This window comes from Sinocyclocheilus rhinocerous, unplaced genomic scaffold (genome assembly GCF_001515625.1).
Source record: "Sinocyclocheilus rhinocerous isolate Xijiao unplaced genomic scaffold, SAMN03320098_v1.1 scaffold377, whole genome shotgun sequence".
Lineage (NCBI taxonomy): Eukaryota > Metazoa > Chordata > Actinopteri > Cypriniformes > Cyprinidae > Sinocyclocheilus > Sinocyclocheilus rhinocerous.
The window spans coordinates 1,197,808-1,217,732 of NW_015633195.1; the positions used below are offsets into that span (position 1 = coordinate 1,197,808).

General features: G+C 38.8%; 1 protein-coding gene across 1 annotated transcript in view; it reads right to left on the reverse strand.

Moving 5' to 3' along the window:
* The window catches only part of LOC107743874 (ELAV-like protein 4), a 68,060-nt gene that overhangs the window by 33,643 nt on the left and 14,492 nt on the right, over positions 1 to 19,925 (reverse strand). Inside the window, exons 2-3 of the mRNA XM_016557328.1 lie at positions 7,218 to 7,304; positions 2,363 to 2,603 (exon numbers count right to left, since the gene is read on the reverse strand). Coding sequence (XP_016412814.1) covers positions 2,363 to 2,603; positions 7,218 to 7,304 — 328 coding nt within the window. The remainder of the gene's footprint in view (positions 1 to 2,362; positions 2,604 to 7,217; positions 7,305 to 19,925) is intronic.

Genomic DNA, 19,925 nt, shown 5'->3' on the forward strand with positions numbered 1-19,925 from the left:
GTTTGTTCATGTTAGTTAATATATTAACTAATGGAACCTTATTTTAAAGTGTTACCAATTATTTTTATTAAAACTTGAGGATATTTTTAGTGTTTTCTTTATGTTATATGAAGATCAAATTAAAACTTTTTGGGAAAGCATCACATGCCTTCATTATTTATTTTTGCTGTTTTTCAAATGCCCTTTTATGTACAGATTTTGTTGTTAGACCCTTGCTCAGACCCAGATTTCAATGCTGGTCAATTTAATTTCAAAAGGTTTAAAATGTAATTTCCATCGTAGAATGAATGATTGTTTGAGATGTGGTGGAAATGACACATTGATGCATGTAGTTCAACATTGTTAGCAGACTAGTTTGTACAGTGAGTTGTACATTCTTAAAGGCCACAGGGCCATAGAGTGCCCATAGTTGACGAAACATCCATATGTGTATAACTATATTAAATAAAATATTGAACCTCAGGTCTCCAGTGTATTGCATGTACAGCTAAAGGTCAGAAAGAAGGTGATGAGAGAGCATGTGTGTATGTGAAAGTGCAAGGAGAGGAAAGAGAAGGATGGATAAACAATCTGGGGTGGCACTTTGGCAAGCGGCAGTCACACAGGCTTGACAGGGCTAGAGAACAGTAGCCGTGGCAAACGGTACATCACTGCATTGCGTCTCATCAAAGTTGACAGGAGCGGGGGAAGGAAAAAAAGGGAAAAGAAGAAGCCTGTCTATTACATGCAAAGGCCCAAAACTTCTCACCTTGTCGAAGGAGCTGTCTCTCTCTAGCTTTTCAACTGCCATGTAAAAGGCTGGCTTGTATGTCAAAATTCTTTGAAAAGCTGAGAAGTGACTTCTCGTTGACGTCCATACCCTATAGATTAAAGCCGAGCGGAGAGCTCAGGAAGGTTGCTCTGGTCAAATATTATGACATCGAGGTTCAGATACAATCTCTGATGCCCCGCAATCTATTTTGAACCCCAGACAGCAGCTAATGAAGGCAGCAGACAGAACTCACAGCCTAGCTCGCTCTGCTTTTACAATGATCAAGAAGCGATCTGTTAGCTTAAAATTCTGAACTGGGAAATTGCACCCCTGGGATCCCAGAGCAAAGAGTGCAGTACAGGGAAGAGTCGTATTTATGATGCATTATGTGCTCCCAAGCCAGAACAAGGACAGAGCGGTAAGACAGTGAGTGATCCTGGTTAACGTTATGTTTTCATAACCGGCAATTTAATAAAACAAGTTCCATTTTGTGTATGCAAGGATATCCCAAGACTTTAGTGAATTTCTCACATGTAAAGACTGAAAAAGGAGCATGTGTCAACTCTCATGACGATGATTTTAATGACGATTCTCTTGCCCGACCATCTGACTGCCTGGCAATGAAATCCTAAAAAACCTGTGGTCAGGAGCCAAGAGTCTCTCTCTCTCTCTCTCTATTTCTCTCTCTCCCCTTTTGTCTAAAAACCAGTGGCTTTAGGCTTGGCCCTGTTTTAATGAGATTATCCAGAGTGAAGTGTCACTAAGTAGGATATAAAATGGAGGCCATTATCTGGCATTATTTCTGAGCAGCCTCCTCATCCATCTGCTTACCACCCACATAGTCACTACGGTGGGATTAGAACTCTGATTAGCAGGGGAGTGCTGCTTAAACACCTCTATGTCCTCTTTCTCTCTCCTCCTTTCTCTCTGGGCACTGTAAACAAAACAATAGCCCTTCTCACCCAGTGTTTCCAACTCCCAAATTGCCCTGAAACTGCGGTCTGACCTGATATAACTGCATCAAACAGACCTAAAGAAGCAATTATTTTAGTTTAAGACTTCATTTTTAATTTGATTTGTCCTTTTAAATATTCAACAGTGGAGTAAAAAGTTGCCATTTTTTGTGAAGATGTTTTTTTTTGTTGGTTTTGGACACACCTTCAAAATGCTGAATATTCTAAAATGACTAATTAATTTTATTTTTAACATTATTTTCATTCAATTATTATAATTTAGTTGGTATTATGTAATTTTTTTTAACATACAGTATTTAATATACACACAAATCATTAATGAATATATAATGCATTAATTATTTTGTGTGTGTGTGTGTGTGTGTGTGTGTGTGTGTGTATATATATATATATATATATATATATAGTCTATTCAGTTTTTTCTCAATGGCGATTAATTCTTGTAATTCATTTCATTAACATTTTTAATTAATTGACAGCTGAGTTAAAAGTTAATGACTCTTCCTCCCAAAGTTTTCCTTTTTTAACCTATAATGCCCAAGACATTGTGTCTCTTCTGTTTCCATTACACGCACAATTCATTATGCAAATCAAATGCAGTTTTCTTTTCTGTTTTTTTTTCTGTCCTTATTAGTACCTGTGATTTTGTCTCGAACCAGCTTGCAGGACTCAATCTCGCCAATGCTGCCGAAGAGGCTGCGGAACTCTTCCTGGGTCATGTTCTGGGGCAGGTAGTTGACAATGAGGTTTGTCTTGCTGTCGTCACTGGAGCCGCCGGTCTGCATTGGCGAGGGGCAGCTGCGGCTGTTGCTGGAGGGACCGTTGGCCATGGCAGAGTTCGGCCCGTTTGTCACCTGAGGCTCCATGTTGCTGATTATCTGCAGACAGAAGAAGGGTTAAAGGATGTGGCATTTGAAAAGTAAGCAGTTCAGTAAACAGCATATTTTAGCACTGACATATCTGATTTCCTATATATCAAGTACTTGATAACTTAAAGGAAATGTGTGGAAGTTACTGACATTGCAAATAAAGGGGTTGGAATAATCTAGTGTATGTAACTGCAACTGCAGCTATTAGCTGTGAAACCTCACAGACTGACTCTAAATAATACAATGCATGACACACTTACTGAAAAACTGTTTATGCATCTCTAGACTTTCAGTAGCTTTCTTCCACCCTCCCTCCCCCTCACTCTATCACTGATATTTTTTAGCTTGGCTGTGCATTTTGATGGTTGGCTCAACTTGACAGGGTAACAATGTGAGCCCTTCAGCATGGAGCGACTGTCATGGTGAACAGCATTTGCCACTGGTTTAGCCGTGCGCTTTTAAGAGCAGGTGTTTGAAGAGAAGCTTGCTGGCCCTGGGGAAGTAGGAACAGAGGAGGCCCCAATCTGTGCTGCTTTTCAGCCTCAAACTTTTTATTTCAAGATTGTTCCACACCGAAGCTAAATGTATTCACCCATTTGCATAAAGGATGTTTGTGTGTGAGCTCAAGTGTGTTTAATTTTGTCACCCGACTCTTTTTGAGGGGGCTGGGTGACATCTAGAATCGTGTCATATTCTGACTGTCAAGAAGGTTGAAGATACGAGTGTGAGTGAGCGTGTGTGAGAGAGAGCAGATTAGTGGGCATATCTTCATGGTTGCATGAAGCAACACTCCATGAGATCTTCTCAGGGGAAAAAACAACAGCTATTCGTGTCAGTCAGTGGTGCATGTTAAAAACTAATTTCGCTTTAGCTTTACACCTTTTATAACACTAGCCTGACCTTCTCCTAACCAGACGTGACTGACAAAGCAACACAATTTTTAAATTTTTTTATGTTTGGTAGCCCCACCCATGCCGAAATATTACTGGAACAAAATCTTGCTTCTTAATGCATATTAAACATGGAGGAGGAAAGACTGAAAGTCATAATGGCTATGGGTGATTTGTGTTTTCAGTTTTTTTTTTTTTTTGCATTCAGTGTATACAGAAAAATTGCAAGTTGCACAAATCTTGTCACATTAAGTCTGGTGTAATAACAGTACTGTGTGTATCAGTGTTTTAGGAAAATTCAATGAGGTCTTTCATTGTCAGACAAAAGTCTCAGACCAAAAATAAGATAGAAAACTCTAAAAATAAATAAGAATTAAAACAGCAAGCATGACCTGATTATAGCTCGTTCTAAGCTGATTCTGTAAGTCAACCATGTTTAATATTCATTTTCTCTTCCTCTCTGACTGGATGTGGCGTAATTCAGATCAAGATCTGCACTAAGAGGGTGAAGGAAAAGCGCTAATGTTTCCTGCTGATAGATTCAAGAGTGGAAAATAATAGAGATCTAAGCTGAAATTCAGCTGCACTTATTTTAACTCTTTAAGAAAAAATACTCTGTATCTGCACTCTGAAGTTCAACTCTCTTTTATCAAAGTGGGCATATTTAGAAAGGTTAACAATTTTTCCCCATCTTACACCACGGTAGTGTTTGCACTTGGGAGTATTTTTGAGAAACACACAGGCACAGTAAAGAGGATGCTAAAAACAAAGCTATTCAACTGCGTATGATACGAAGCCATAAAAATAGCTGCAGCATTTCTCTGCCCCCCTAAATAATCTTTAAAGTCAATGTGAAATCAAAACTGACCCTATTTACTTTCTTAATGCATGTTTGGGTCTTACTGAATGATTCATTGGTGTGTATGTATCCATGTACAGTATACTGTATATATGTTATATGTGTGTGTGTATTTATATATGTTTCACTCTGATTCTCTAAAATGGTTACAAAAAGGGCAGATGCAGTTGCATTCCCCCTTTTCTGGATCAACCGCTGTGCCTCCATTTTTAGTCTTTGTATATGTTAACATTTTTTCGATGTGACAAATAGAAAAAAAGCTGCTGGCAGCCCATAGGAGGCTCATCTGCAAAGCTCTCAGGATATGCATGTAAATGGATCCTGTTCCGTACTTCTCTGCGGCAAAAAGGGATGGAGCGACACAAAGGGACAAAATAGCCATAGCCACAGCAGGTCTTGATAGATGTGTGTGTGTGTGTGTGGTTATTTCTTGGTGTTTTCATGTGTGCATGAGTGAGGGGAGACTTATTAAGTATGTTTGCAGCTCCTGCTGTGCACTGTTCTTTCAGGGGGGAAAAAAAGAAATGCTCAAACCTCATGGGATGAGAGCTTTGAATATTCCAGAAAAGGAACAGATGAAAGTGGACACCTTTCATTCTGATTCCAGGGACCTGTTGTGTCTCGATGGCCAATTAAAGACCTGTCCTTCCATTGTGACACTAGCTCTTATATGCTGTCTTATTATTTTTCTGTAGCTGAACTCCCCTCGTTGTCATACTGAGAAGGGTAATTGTTCCTTTACACACTCACTATTGCTGGACATTCGCCCTAGCAGATTGGTCAGTTGGTCCCTCCAACTCCAACAATATTTTTCCCTCCTTTGCTTAACTACTATTCCTGAATAGTTAAAGATTAGATTTGAATGTAAAATTGGCCATTAAAAATAACCAACCAACTAAACAAAACAAGGAAACTCTTTGCTTTGTGTTGCCTAGAAATCTGTCAATAATTAATCAGGAGGGAGTTTCAAGAGTGCTGATATACAACACTGGGACTTTTTGCTGTATGTGAGGATTTTTTAAATGACTCTTTCTTTCGGTTACATCATTGTGCCAGTAGATGGCAATAAGAATTGATTGTCTTAATGAGTGATTCACTGAGGCAACTGAGTCATTGTATCATTCACTCAAGTGATTTGTTCAAAAAGTTGTTCTGTTAAAGAACTATTAAAATATTATATATATTAAAATAGGCTACTATACATTTATAATACATATTTTTTATATAAATTAATTTTTTAAAAACATTTTTCAAACTAAATTCATGTGTCATTCTTTCTGTAGAATATACAGTCCCTGAAATGTGAACCCCTGTTAAATTGTGCATTTTATCTCAGGTTGTATTCTTTATTGACCAACTGACCAATCAGCATCTACAACTTGAACGATCAGCTTTACTACACTTAATGTGTGAAGTAGAATAGCTTTTAGGCCTGTCAACAAACTCGTAAAAGGGCAGAAAGCATTAGCTAAAAAAAAGGGCAGTCTGCTTCCAAGACTCTCCTTTTTTTTCCCATTTACAGCAAGGTTTGACAAGTTAGCATGGGCCATTTAGCGTGGGGGTCACATGCTAGCTGAACAACTGCTATTGATATTAATGAGAATGCTAACAGATAGCTTTCTCCAGGTTTTGCAGAGCCTAGGGCTGTCACAGAAACAGATGTGATTTCTCAGAATACCTATTTCAGTGATATCGGTCAAGTGGTAGGGGCATTTAATGGGTGTCATTAAAAAAATGTGTATACAGCACCTTTAACTGGGATAGTACAATAACCGTTTGTTGTTTGGATGCTAGCTAAGGCAGAGCCTAGCTGGCTGTATCTGTTTGTGCTGTAGCTGTAGTAGGCAGGGAGACAGACAGACAGGCAAGGCGAGCAGACAGGCAGACATGCTAAGCCATCACAAAGGCCTTGGTGTCAGCCGAGGGGACAGACATCATCTTCCCTTTGATTCAACTGAACAGTAGCCCCAGATTACACTCCTTTATTTTTTCAAACGCAATGGCAGATATGCCGACTGTTTCTGAACGCTGCTCGGCCCGGATCCCGGCTGAGTATGTGTGTGTGTGTGTGTGTGAATGCAGGAAGGAAGAAGCTCTGCCACTCTGTCTTACATAAGTGCCTTAGAGGATGTCAGGACGGGGATAAAAATACAGGTTCAACCAGTCCAATGTCCCTGAGTCACGCAGAGCCAGAGGTGTGTGTTTGTGTGTTCACAGCACTGCAGATAGATGCATTTCGGTGTGTGTCGCTGATACCTGCCATTTCAACATGGCACTTTAATGGCCTTATTAGCTAAGATGATAAAATGTCAGGCTTCTATTCTGATGTGTGTTTTTACTGTTAATGCTCTCCAGTTATTACCAGAGCCTTCTGATATTAGTGCTCCCTCCTATAGATGTCTGCTCTTATTTATGTGGCCCTGTAATTGCTAAATCTACGAGAAAACAACACTGGTAATGATCTTCAGGTTCAAGTAAAAGAGAATTTTTTTCTTGCAGTCCAAATGCAAAATATATATAATTATATATATATTGTTTGTTGACATATATTATATATTTTTCCATACTAATTTTCCATACTAAAGTGATTCCTTCAGCATATATGCATTTTTTTTTTCTAATAGCATAAGACACTGCATTCACAGACATTATACATATTGACAATACAACATCCATCCATAATATGTTATCAGGTAACACCACTAATAACAATTACAGTAATAATACTAATAATAAGTTTCATTTAAAACGTATTATTACGCCTGTTTCACTCTACCCCTGCGCACAGCCTCCCTCTCATAGCACAACTTCATAGCAACAATATGGCTATTAATGGGGGTAAAAATGGCGGTTAGTGGGCAGCAGTCTCCTTACCATCTTTGGCTGTGTCAGCAGTCCCTTCTCAGCCCAGCCCTGGAGCTGCGGCAGGTCTGCCTGACGCCACTGAGTCTCTGTCGATCCCTACGGGAGGGGGGCAGGGTCAATATTTAAACATGCCCATTTTCTCCATACCAAACAAACACTCCTGACGGTCTCCAGGCACACTAAAACACACAGGTGGCTTTGATTTGGACTCGAAAGACAAAATAGTTTGAATTTAGTTGGGTTTTATATATGCTATAATGGAAATGGGTGCTCTAGGTGCATGCGGAGAACGGGTGATATATAGAATCGCCTATTTACTGACGAAACTGAAGAATTTTTTCACACTCCAGGCCGTAGACAAATTTGTGTAGGATATAGAAACTTCAAGTTGTGAAAAACAGCAAGCCTCCGACTGTAGATTTAATTTCTTGGGTTCGCCGACAAATCCAGCTTCGTAAACAAGACCTTAGAGGACCAATACAGAGGCTGCCACAATCACAGCTTGAGCCATGGAGCTAACAGCGAAAACAGCCAATTTAGGAAAAGAGGGAGACTCTGAGCATGGCCTTTCCGTTGGATGGATGGAATAGAGGAGGAATGTAATGGGAGGCATCTGGCATTACATGATGGAGGAGACACTTATGCATCGGAAGGGACGGAGGGGGGCTGGGGGAAGGGGCTTGGCGTCCTTTGCAGATCTTTAAAACGTTTGTGCAAGCGGCCAGGTGTCGGGATCTAGAGAAAAATGGACTGTCAGCGAAGGAGGGAGAGAAGAGAGTGAAGGGGTGGGCAGGTGGATTGCTGACAGCTCTTGGTGTTGTGTTATCTGGGGCATGGGTCTGTAATTTAAAAAAGAACCTCATGGGATTTTTTGTTTTGTTTTTTAATCTCATGTGCCACCTTGGTTTTAGTTTTAGTGAGGACCGCAGGGTGTAACAAAACACATTTATTGTTCTGGTGATGAAACATCAGTGTACATTCAGCTTAAAGGTGATGTGTATTTGTTCTCTAATGAAACAACATATCTGCATGAACCAGTCCAGACCTTTAGATCCACATGCTGAATCGTTCAAAAAATAAGAAGCAGGATGACACAGCCAAATGATGCATCAGAATTGTATTTGGTGCATCATTCACAGGAAGGTTTAAAAAGTGCTCGCTGTTACTCTGGTTACAGAGGACAGATCAATGTCCGCGGGTGACAGAAGGGAGAGGACAGACTATAAATGAATTCATCTTCTGTTTTCACTGACCTTTTCTCAAAGCTCACAGGAATCAAAAACGGAATACGTAATAATGGAGAAATAGCTTTTTGTTCTCTTTCTCTTTCTGTCTTATTTTCTCTCTCTTCCTTCTTTTTCTCTGTTTCTTTTGTTGAGAAAATAAAACTACTCAAACTACTGTTGTTCATAGCAATTAAACAATGTCAGCAAATGTAAATTAAATTAACGTTTGTTTCTTTAAATCATTTGTCAGATGTGCTACAGAAGCTACAGTTTGCAGGACGTAAGGTAAGTTATCTGAAGGCTTTTCTCTTGATATATTTACTTAGATTAACTCTTTGACTCTCTCTCTTTCACACACACGCACTAAATGTAGATGCTCAAAAATATACTGATGAGAAAGAATCACTTGATAATCTGCCATTTTCTTCTTCTACAAAATATCTACCAATATTAAATACCCCATGAAATCCAAATGAGAGTTTTACGACTTTAGTCTATGTACTCTATGTTTGCTTTGAGGCCATCTATATGCTAATGTTCTCCTAAACATTGACTAAATGAATTTTAGCAGATATACACATTTAAAAATATCTTTCTCTTCAGGAAAAATGGACTGATAATGTTTATGATATAACATGTTATAAAACATTCCTGTTTTCTGTTTAGGCTAATACGTTAACACATGACAGAAAACTGCAGTCGACGAATGGCTTCATGGGGTTTTTAAAAACGGAAGAAAACTGAATCTCGTATTAGCTTAGCATACGTCCGCAATTACCTTAACCACAGTAGCCAAGTCAAAAATAAATAAGTAAATACAGTAAATAAAATAAAACAGAGATGTCACCTCACCCTCTGAAATTAAAAAAATAATCTCCCACTCTTTTCTTTTCTGCTCATGTGATGGTCAATAGATCAGCCACTTCATCCACGGCAGAACGTTATTGGTCAAACAACCCGTACTTAACCCCAAACAGGAACCACAATGGACTCGGAAGCATCTTGCACAATCATTTCCACGCGCATACAGCCTGTATCACTCAACCTTGCGGCAGATAATTGACATCACAGAGGCGCTGTTAAAACTAAGAGTGCTTGCCACAAAATGGAGGTCACCTTCAGCAGCTATATATACTGTATGTGAATGTATGATCTTGCTGTTTTTGCCACACACACTCATGGGGTTCAAAGCCAAGGAAAGGAGGATTTCATCTTTTTCTTCCACTATATTTTCTGTTTACTCATACCTCTCAGGTAGATGTTGCTGGGGAATAACCTTTTCCTTCATTCATTTTTTTTTAGCTCCTTTTACAAAACAGCATGACTCTGGTAAGTAACCCTAGACTAAATCTACTAAAAAATTCTCAGATTGAGAAATAAATAAATTTGTACTTAATAGAGTCTCTGGGCGGAGGGTACAAGTCTCCTTAATGTTCACAGCGGTGGCTGCACTTGCCCGAGATTCCAACCCTCCTGTGCACTGAACTGCTGGAGGGGATGTGAGCTGTCAGAACCCATTCAGGTACGCAGCTTCATACATTTCTTGTATCTTAACGTCAGGTCAGTAAAGTTCTCTCTGTGTATTGATTTTTATTTTTCTCTCCCCGTGTTTTGCGTGGGCTCCCCTCCTCAGTGGGACAGCTCCTCCAGAACCCTCGGGTCAGACTGCCACTCCGGCAGATCAATCAGGGCAGTAATGTGGGACGGCATGCGCCAAGACTGCTCCGCTCCGTCACTATTGATCCACATCTACTTTACCAAATAGAGTTTTTCTTCTCCGCCCTCCCTCCCTTCTCTCATTGAGTACCTCTCTCGCCCTCTTATTCTTCCTCTGAGGGACTTCGAATAATAAATGCCTCAGTATAAAAGCAATTTTTCATTTAACTTTTGCTTGACACATTTTCTTCTTCCCTCTCTAGATGAAGTCTGGTTTTATGTTATGCCAGATCGATAGAGACTTTCCAGGCGGTTCTCCCATAATTTCTATGCCTTTCTTCCCTGGGTGATGGTGATGGGCAGTGCTGGATTGGTAATCGGGCATACCGGGCATTTTCCCGGTGGGCCGACGCAAGATTGCTTCACTCCAACTTCTTCCTCGTCGGCTTTTCCCACGTTTTCACAAAAGATTTATCAAGAACAGGCTTGCTCTGTGGTGAGTGATGCTGGCCAAAAAGCCAGGCAGGAGGAGGAGAGGAGAGTAGTTGAATCGGTAAAGTGCTTGATAGGGACTCGCAACGGAGGCAGACATCTAACCTATCCTAATGTATGGGCCTGGTTCAGCCAGGATGTTAGCGGATAGCAGAGGACCACACCCTGATCACATTACCCCGCCATTAGAGCAAGCCTCATTTGATCAGTAATGAAGGCTGCTGTTCATTTGGCTCATGCCTTGTGTTCTTTCTTGGCGTCTGTTTCTCAGAGATGGGTTCCTTGCTACCGTCTAAGAGTCCAATGAATATCTCAGAGGAATTACTCTCTGACCTTTTGCTGTTCAAAGGCGGGATTCGCTTCCTGGGGTGACTCAGGGTGACTATTTAATGACAGGTCTGAGGAGTAATAGGGGAGGCTGAATACAGGCCACTGCAGAAACATAAACACCCGAATGCTGAAAGCCATGATCGCAGGGATTCACAAATTTATGATGCTTGAGCAGTTTTATGTTAATAAGGAATTAGGATTTAAAAGAGAAATATTTCTAAGCAGTTCAGTTTTAGGTCAGCACATTGTAAATACATTTAAAATGTTAATAAGTGATTTTCCTAGCTTCGGAGGATAGCCTACAAGATATAATAAAGCTGTTTTAACACTATCCAGCTTTTTTTTTTAGAATGTCAAAATTGAAATAATTTAAGCTCAAAAAAAAAAAAATGTCTCACTTAAATGCCTGGATGATGGAAAGATGATTGATTGTCTGAGGGTTTAATTGCTTGAAACCATAATCAGAGATATTAAATAATGAAAAATACATGAATACAGATTGACACAGCGAGCACTTGAAGTAAGGTAAAACATTTTGGCTCTAGATTCTTCTAGAAATTGAAGTGTTCATGTAAATTTCATGGAAAAATCTTGTAAGAAAAGAATGGAAGGAAAAGGAGGAGATGAAAGGAAAAGAACTGGAAGGATGATAAGAGGCGAAAAAGAAGGAGAACATGTGAGGGTGTATGCAGCATCAGTGACACAGGCTGTGTTTTTCCTTTGGGCTACGGGTCTGGTGAAACACCTGTGTCTCTCCCTACCCACTCTCTCCAAATCTCGCAACGTTGACCTCATCAGCTGACCCCACTCTCTTTCTCTCACACTCTCTCTATCCACCATCGCTCCTTTGCAGTCCCCATATTAAAACGGATTTAACGGGTGCATATTTGGTGGATGTGTCTTTAAAATCCCTCAGATCTGTGTTATGAAACACATTTTATGTGCAGGGTGATGATCAAAGTGAGACAGGGGAGTTCTTTGGGTGTGCGCGCGTGTTGTCCTTGTCAGTCAACTAGCCTCGGACCACGAGTTGATTGTCAGTGACAGGCTCAGAGATACACTGCCCACCCCCACAAGCGCTTTCTCTCTCACATACCCTTCCGCTCGCTCTATCTAACCATCTAACCCCTACACATATTATGGATATTGCACTAGTGCCTCCCACCATCGGGAGACTTCTGCATTACAATAAAAGTGACCTTGCCATGTCTGCATGAGGAAATTTCAGAGCAACACTAGGAGTGGGTGGTATGGCCAAAGTATTACATCAAGGTATGAGTAATTTTAAATCATATAATGGTATATATAGGTGCATCTCAATAAATTAGAATGTCGTGGAAAAGTTCATTTATTTCAGTAATTCAACTCAAATTGTGAAACTCGTGTATTAAATAAATTCAATGCACACAGACTGAAGTAGTTTAAGTCTTTGGTTCTTTTAATTGTGATGATTTTGGCTCACATTTAACAAAAACCCACCAATTCACTCAACAAATTAGTGAAATACGAAACAGTTACATGCATAAAATGTCATATATTATATGAAATGTTATTATTAAAGTATTAAGTACATGATATATAATAAAATTGTTTTGTTTACACACACACACACACACACACACACACACACACACTATGCAGTCATTTATTTTTTAACAGTACGCAAAATGTTATAGTCAACCCCCAATGTACATAAGATTTAAAATAATACAGATTTATTTAAATATACATATTTCATAACTATGCAGTAATCTGTAGTTTTAAATGTTATATATATATATATATATATATATATACAGTATCCAGTAAGAATAACTATGTTGTGATATATATATATATCAACAACTGTAAACAACATTTATACACTGGGTCAAGAATAAATTGATCCCAGTACGCTTAACAAGGCCGTCCACACTGGAAACAATCACCTGCAACATGCTTTGTAAACCATTTTAAAACAAAAGTGTATATATACACCAAGGTCTAATTGACATTTGTACTGACACATAGAATATTTGTCTTACCACCCAGCCCTACTTTACGCTGTACGTATGCAGTCTTTTCTCAGATATCTCCTCTGTCAAGGTTATGTGTATATGTGTCCTGTCTCTCTAGTTGTGCAAGTGTGTCTATGTGGTTTTCATTTACTCTGTGCATGCAGTATGCAGGCTGTGTCAGCTCCAGGTGGGGTGTTGACATGGCTGTAGGTAGCTGGCAGGTGGCAGAACAGTGCTGCACCTGCGCCAGGCAGAGAGAGAGAGAGAGTGCAGGCTCATTCCTCCGTGCCCTGGAAACTATGCATACTGTGCACTCCTGAACCTCTCCGGCTAACAAGCTGCTTTACCAACTACAAATCACATTGAGGCTATATAGATGAGTTTTAAAGCTGCGCTTGGGAGCCCTTGGTGAGTATTGCATAGAGTGTGGAGAGCTGGTAAAATGAGGATGAATGTGTTTTGTTATGCAGAGTGTGAAACCCAGCTAAAGACCTTGCACCATATATTTGTCTTTTAATTATTTCTTCTGTTTAAGCTTGTCATGCAATGCTTGCTCATTATAGAGAAACATTAAAAGCTTTACAAATAGCCTAAAAGTAGTAGTGTGTGTTTGTGTGAGGGGAGTATAAGGGAAAGGAAGATGTGCACGTAAGGCAGCTAACTGTGGTCTCAAGTTCCTGAGAGGATGAGGTGGGCTTCTGAACACACATAAACACACTGAGCTTTCTCTCTCTCTCTTCACTCTAACAAACCACACACATGAGCTCTGGTTAATCCAATCTCAGCCTCCTCATCTTCCTGCAGCCCCTTTCTCAAAGTCCCTTTCGCCACACTCATGCTTTTCCAAAACATCATCTCTTATTATTCCATTTCCATTCCAACACAACACACAATTCCTCCAACATTCTCTCTTATTATTCCCTTGTGGTTTTGTTTTCCCTTACCTTCTACATAAACATTTAACCATTTTTTCTTCACCAGCATTGGACTTCTATTTGCACCAACAAACACACCTGATATTCTGCCTCTCTTCTTTCTCCAGGGAGGAACTATGGTCCGAAAGTACCACAGAGAAATAAAAAATCCAGTCCTTTAAATGGAAAGTGTGAAGACTGTTGCCGAAATTAATATATATATATATATAAAACAGATGCACTGATATTATAATTCTGGCTGATACAAAAAGCATATTAGTTTCATTTTATGGCTTGAAAATCTCCAGTATAAAAATTGTATACTATTCATATTCAAAATAAATTGAAAAATAAATAATCTATAAAATAAGCTTATTTTCTATTCTACAAGTGAATGAGGCATCACAACAGTATAATGTACAGTATGAAAAATAGTCATTTTGAGATTTACTAAAGATTACATTTAACAGTTATATTAAATTATTAGTGTTTTAAAAATTAAATCCTAGATGAGGGCAAATTTACTTAATGTAAAAATCCAGGAAATGAGCAGACAGTTAAACTTGCAATATGGGCTATTATATATCCTATAGCACCTAAAATGTTATAATACACTGTAAAAAATTATTACTATTTTTTGTTGATGGTTGTAAATAAATTATTGGAGTACATTTTACAAGAAAATTTAGTCTTTCTACTTAAAAATGTCATGTTTAATTCAATGTGTTATTTGCAACGTCTTATTCTTACTTAATTACTTATTCTAATTATTTGTTAAATTTACTAGCAACTTCTGACTAAAAATCATTTCTACACCTTCTTTTCAGTGTATTAACCAATATGTTGTACATCCCGATTTTAACTGTATATATACATATAATCAATGTTCCCTCAAAAAAAAATTCTTGCTAAGCAAAACTTTTCAATTGGGTGGACATTTCGGCCACCTGAGCAAAAACATTCTTTATACCAGAGCTGTACAGTGCACACACAAAAAAGTGTGTAACTTTTAACTTTAATGTGCTATTTATATATGACCCGTGATGTAACTAAATGATGCACATTTTAGGTTACCTGAGAATTTTTTTTTTTAAAGTTTTGTGTTACCAAGAAATTTTATAAAAAAAATTCTTTTAAAAAAATCTCATGCAGAACAGTTCAATTCTTAATCATAATATAATATAATATAAAAAAACAAACATTTTCAATAAATATGTTCAAAAAACGTGAACGTGAATTCTTTTAGTTATCTAAAACATACCCATGTAGTAGAGTTTGCGCACTACTACACCTGTGTAACTGTAAATTTCTCTAAGTTTTGTTATTGTTCTGCGCCATCATCCGCTATTTCCACCACTTAATCAAGCCACTCTTCTTTAAAACATGATGACATTTTATTTCACATGTTATTACGTTTGCGTTAGCTCTCGTGTTTCTCGCTATTTCGTCCGCAACCATACAAGTATTCGATTTCTACAGCGACTCATTTGGTGCACATCATTCTCTTTCTATGAAACCTGTAAACCACATTCACCAGTTCTAAAGCGATACCAAGTCTATAACGGTTTGCCAGAGCATTGCAATTATTTTACATTTACTAGAATTCAATCAAATGGCTTTTCCAACTCATTTTTGTGTTTGTCCTGTGCATATTATTTCCGCGCGCAGCTTAGAGGGAACATTGCATATACTATTTTATTTTTATTTAAAAATTTAATAATTTTTCTACTGTACACTATGATGTTTTAATGCCTAATTTTCAAGCATTTAAAATTTGAGACCAGCTGTATTGTGAGCAATGCTGTTTTGAGACAACATACAAAACTATAAATAGTCCTATGCATCAAATCATCCAAATAAATTGTGTATTGGCCAAAATATCTGCACTGATACATCCCTATTTTAACCCTACAAAACTCACAGCTGGTGGAGAAACATCTCTATGCATGAAATCAGTTTAGTTATTGAATAAGTTCTGCGTTCAAGCTCATAAAAGAAAGTAGCTGCAAGACAGAGCGGCAACCCCACAGCATCTGCTTTAATAAGAGAACGCCAGGGTAATTGATGGAATATTGACTGAATTACTAACTAGCACAGGCAGCTAATAAATAGCACCAATCTCAATATGAGAGACAAAGAGGTGAATGAAATTCAATCTGTTAACCTCTTCATATATGTCAGGGCTAGAATGTATATATGCTCCAAAATGCAGATGAATGGGTGTTATTTATAAGAGGGCATTTCTTCTCCGTGCTCTTCTGCAACTATAGTGAAGTGATAGACTTTACTGTCATCTTGTTTTACAAGCATAAGGAGCCATGACCTAAACACTGTGTCAACACATCTCCAGGATGTCCTTATTTCTTTGGAAGTGGGGATATAAACAATGGCATTATGAGGGAAAGGGCGACCTTATGTGTTCTATTGCAGCTGGTTAGATAAAACCTCTGCAGAATATCAACGAAAGCAGCAAATGTGGCATGCATTCAAAAGAGCAGATTAATCATCTAATGCCGGGTTACACTGTAATTGAAAATGCCTACAGGGGCCCATCTATGCATATATATAATATAAGGTTATCCTCATAGAATCCAACAGAATCAGAGTTCTGTGATGATTTTGCATAATGTACGGGGAATACTGTTTTTTTTTTTCTTTTTTTGTTTTCTGGTTCGTGCTTGGAATATTTATTAGTGTTTGTCCGACGTTGTTTTATTAACCATGGTTTTCTGATTGCAGGTTGATGGAGACCTAATGGAATAAATGCCTGGCTTCTCGGAAGGAAAAAAAAGCAGGGTGTGTTTGTGTAAGGGAAGATATTTGCTCCCGGACAAGACAGCGACTTCTGCTAAGGGTCTGCTCTCACCTCTAATCAGCCTAACTCCTCTTGACAGCAAGATAACAATATCCACAACCCGAGCAGATCTACAGGGGCAAGATTTCATGCGAAGCAATCCCTTCATGAAATGCCAACGGCGGTATCTATGGTTACTGTTGTGGGGAAGATGGGTTTTGCGGGCCACCCCATTTGCCTTTCTCAGTCAGGGTTCGTTGCAGGAGATGCCGTGCCTTGTACGCTCCAAAACCCTTCTCTGATGTGACCTTTGACCTCCGGGCACTGATATTCGGAGAGAACAACTATCTTTGACATTTATACCCATGTTCCCTTTCTCGTCTCATTTCTTCTCATTGTATCCCCTTTTTACCCATGGGAAACGAGCACAAATAAAATCTCCCCTCAAGTGTGCTCTTTTGAAGGCCATACCAGCCGTTATTACGCCACATTATGCAGTTTTTTTTTAAATGTATCAGTCGTTTTGTCATAAAGCTATAGGTTGTAAAGGTTGTAGAGGATGATTGTGTGAGGTGAGCCTGCATAATGCGAATGACCTTGAGATGTCCTTTAGCATCATGGGAAGCAGGTCAGTTAATTGGCTAATGGGCAGGAGAGAAAACGCGACTGCGTTTGCAATAGTGCGAGCAAAGACTCGCCTGCTGCTGCTGTCTTTTCCTGGGGTGCAAAATGTAGATCAGAGAAATGTGCAGTTTGTGCACAGTCTCGAGAGAGCCTGCCACTCAAATCCAAACGTCTGTATGAATACCAAAACACACAGGCAGAGAGAGAGAGAGAGTGAGGGAGACAGGAGAAGGAATGAAACAAAGAAAGTGGGATGGAGGATGAGGGAGGTCGGAAGCTAGAATGAGCTAGAAGAGCCAGCTTGAAAGAAATGGGCGGTAATGCGCTTCTTTTACCTTTCTCTATTTTATCTTGTGATCAACTAACCAACAATCACTGTTTGTGATCGAGCCTCTATATATATATGCAATGTGTATCTGGAGAGGTGTCTGTCAGTGTGCCAGGATGAGTGGTGTGTTGTGTTGGTAAGCAGGTTGTGTGTATATTCGGCTGATTATCGTCTGTCTGTGCGTGGCACTTTGAATTTGCGCCAGAGGAATTATTATGCTTGCACTTGTGAAGCCTGCTCACTCCCTCTCTCCTTCTTGCTCTCTGCTCAGCTTTCTGCAAGGAAAATTAGGATGAATCAAACTGAGAAATCACTGTGGATGCCTATTAAAATTTAAACCTGAACATTTTGTTGTTATTCATGTTTATTTAGCTTTGACATAATAAAAGGCCTCTGTGCAAAAGCATATTATTAAGATTATATCAGAGTATTATTCATAGCACATTGTTTAATCTTACCTAAACCTTATTAATACATTGGATACAATTTTTTTTTACATAAAGGGCATTAAATTTCAGTGTCAGGAGACATATTGGATATTATGGTTATGCTTCAATCATCAACTTTTTCTCAGATATTTATGCTCAAAATTATTTTGAAAAATAAAAAGAGACACAAATGTTGACACTAATAACAATTATTGACATTTAGTAAGAGCTATGAATTTAATGTAAATATATCAATGATCAATGATCTAATCTTGGAACAGTTTGATCAGAAACGTTTATATTGAAATTTTCCGACTTTTGATTGTACACTTTGGTATCTTGTGAGACTGCCTTTTGAAACCGTTTTCTCGGAAGCCATATTGGAGAAGCAGGAGACCAAGTCTCATTGCCTTCTAGAGGAAACAACTGAGATGTTGGCAACTAAGAGATCTCATTTGTGATATTTCTTTCCTATGGGTAGTTTTTATCTGAACATCTCAGATCAATTTTAATTCAAGCTCAAAATTTACATGCACAATTTCTAAGGTTTTCTTTGTAGATTTGCTCGCTTCTCATTTGAATACTAAGGGTAAAATTCTCCCAGAAGTGATGTGATCACAAATATGGAATGTGATGAAAGCTCACATTAGCTACTGAAATCTTCTCTAAGTTATTTAAGTCTGAATGCGAGACTTGTCTAATAAGCGCATTCTGACTTCACCTGTCAGTGCGCTCTATCCTCCCTGGAGCTGGATGTTCAGTTACCTCAGTAACTCTCAAGGCATTTTCTCTAATCAGTTGGCAGAGTGAGACTCATTCAGTAATTATATTCAGAGGTTACATTTGTGTTCTAAATCTGTCAGAGCCGTTGAAAACGATTAAGTATTAGGATACTTTTTCAAATCAGAATGAAGAGCATAGCAAATAGATTACAGAGTGCTGTTTACTCTTTTAACGATACCATGTCGGAATAGCAGCAAGAGCATAAAGACTTAAAAAATGGCATCTGGCATGGATTCTAATTATAAAACTATACAGCAAAGGCTACACTTGCCACTAATGTTATTTAGCAGCTATATAAAAGACTCAGGGCTATTCTGTTGTCCTTTAATCTTCAAGTAGTGTGCTAAATCCAATGGATGAGAATTGAATCCTATTTTGTGTGGTTGTTCTATATTTATGATTGTAGAAATGATATCTTAGCATTGCCTGCCATGTCTAGCTTCCCTTCACTGGCTGTATTTCATGTATCCCAGGTTATCTGATCTAATGTCAGTCATCTGTTGTGTCTTTATGAGCAGAGGAGTCCTTTTACTGCTACTGTAATACTTTTATCAATGGCACATCCTCTGATTCCTTGAATATTAAAGAAACATTCATTCTTGGACCCAAATTTTTTTGACATTTTCTTGCATAAAAAAAACTAAAAAGCTTTTCAATCAAATTTAGTCCAAGCGTCTTTAAATGAATATCTTCTAATCTAGACAAAAAGTTTCAATAACAGAATTAATATGTCTTTACATTGAAAAGCAATACTCAAAGTACCTTGTGCCTGAAATATTGAAACTGAAACCTGCACAATGAACCATGTTTAAAACTCACTCAGGTGGAAGCTCTACAGCGCCACCATCTGAGGGCTTGCTGCAAAAGCACTGAGGCAGTCAGTCAGATGGATGCTGCTGTTGTCCTGTAGCAGGAACCGTGAGGGATGGATGCAGTGGTGTCACACGCTTGCAAAGCTCCAGAGTCTTCATGGCCAGAGGGGGGCAACCTGAGCCTCTACTCTAACTCTCAGAAAAATCAAGTGGCCCACTTTGACACTCAGCTGTCATGTGTAGTCACGCTGTCTGGAGAGGGGTGCAAACTCTTCCATCCAACCATCACACATCCTGGGGCACTTTTCCCACCCCTGCTGCCCAGATTTCAGC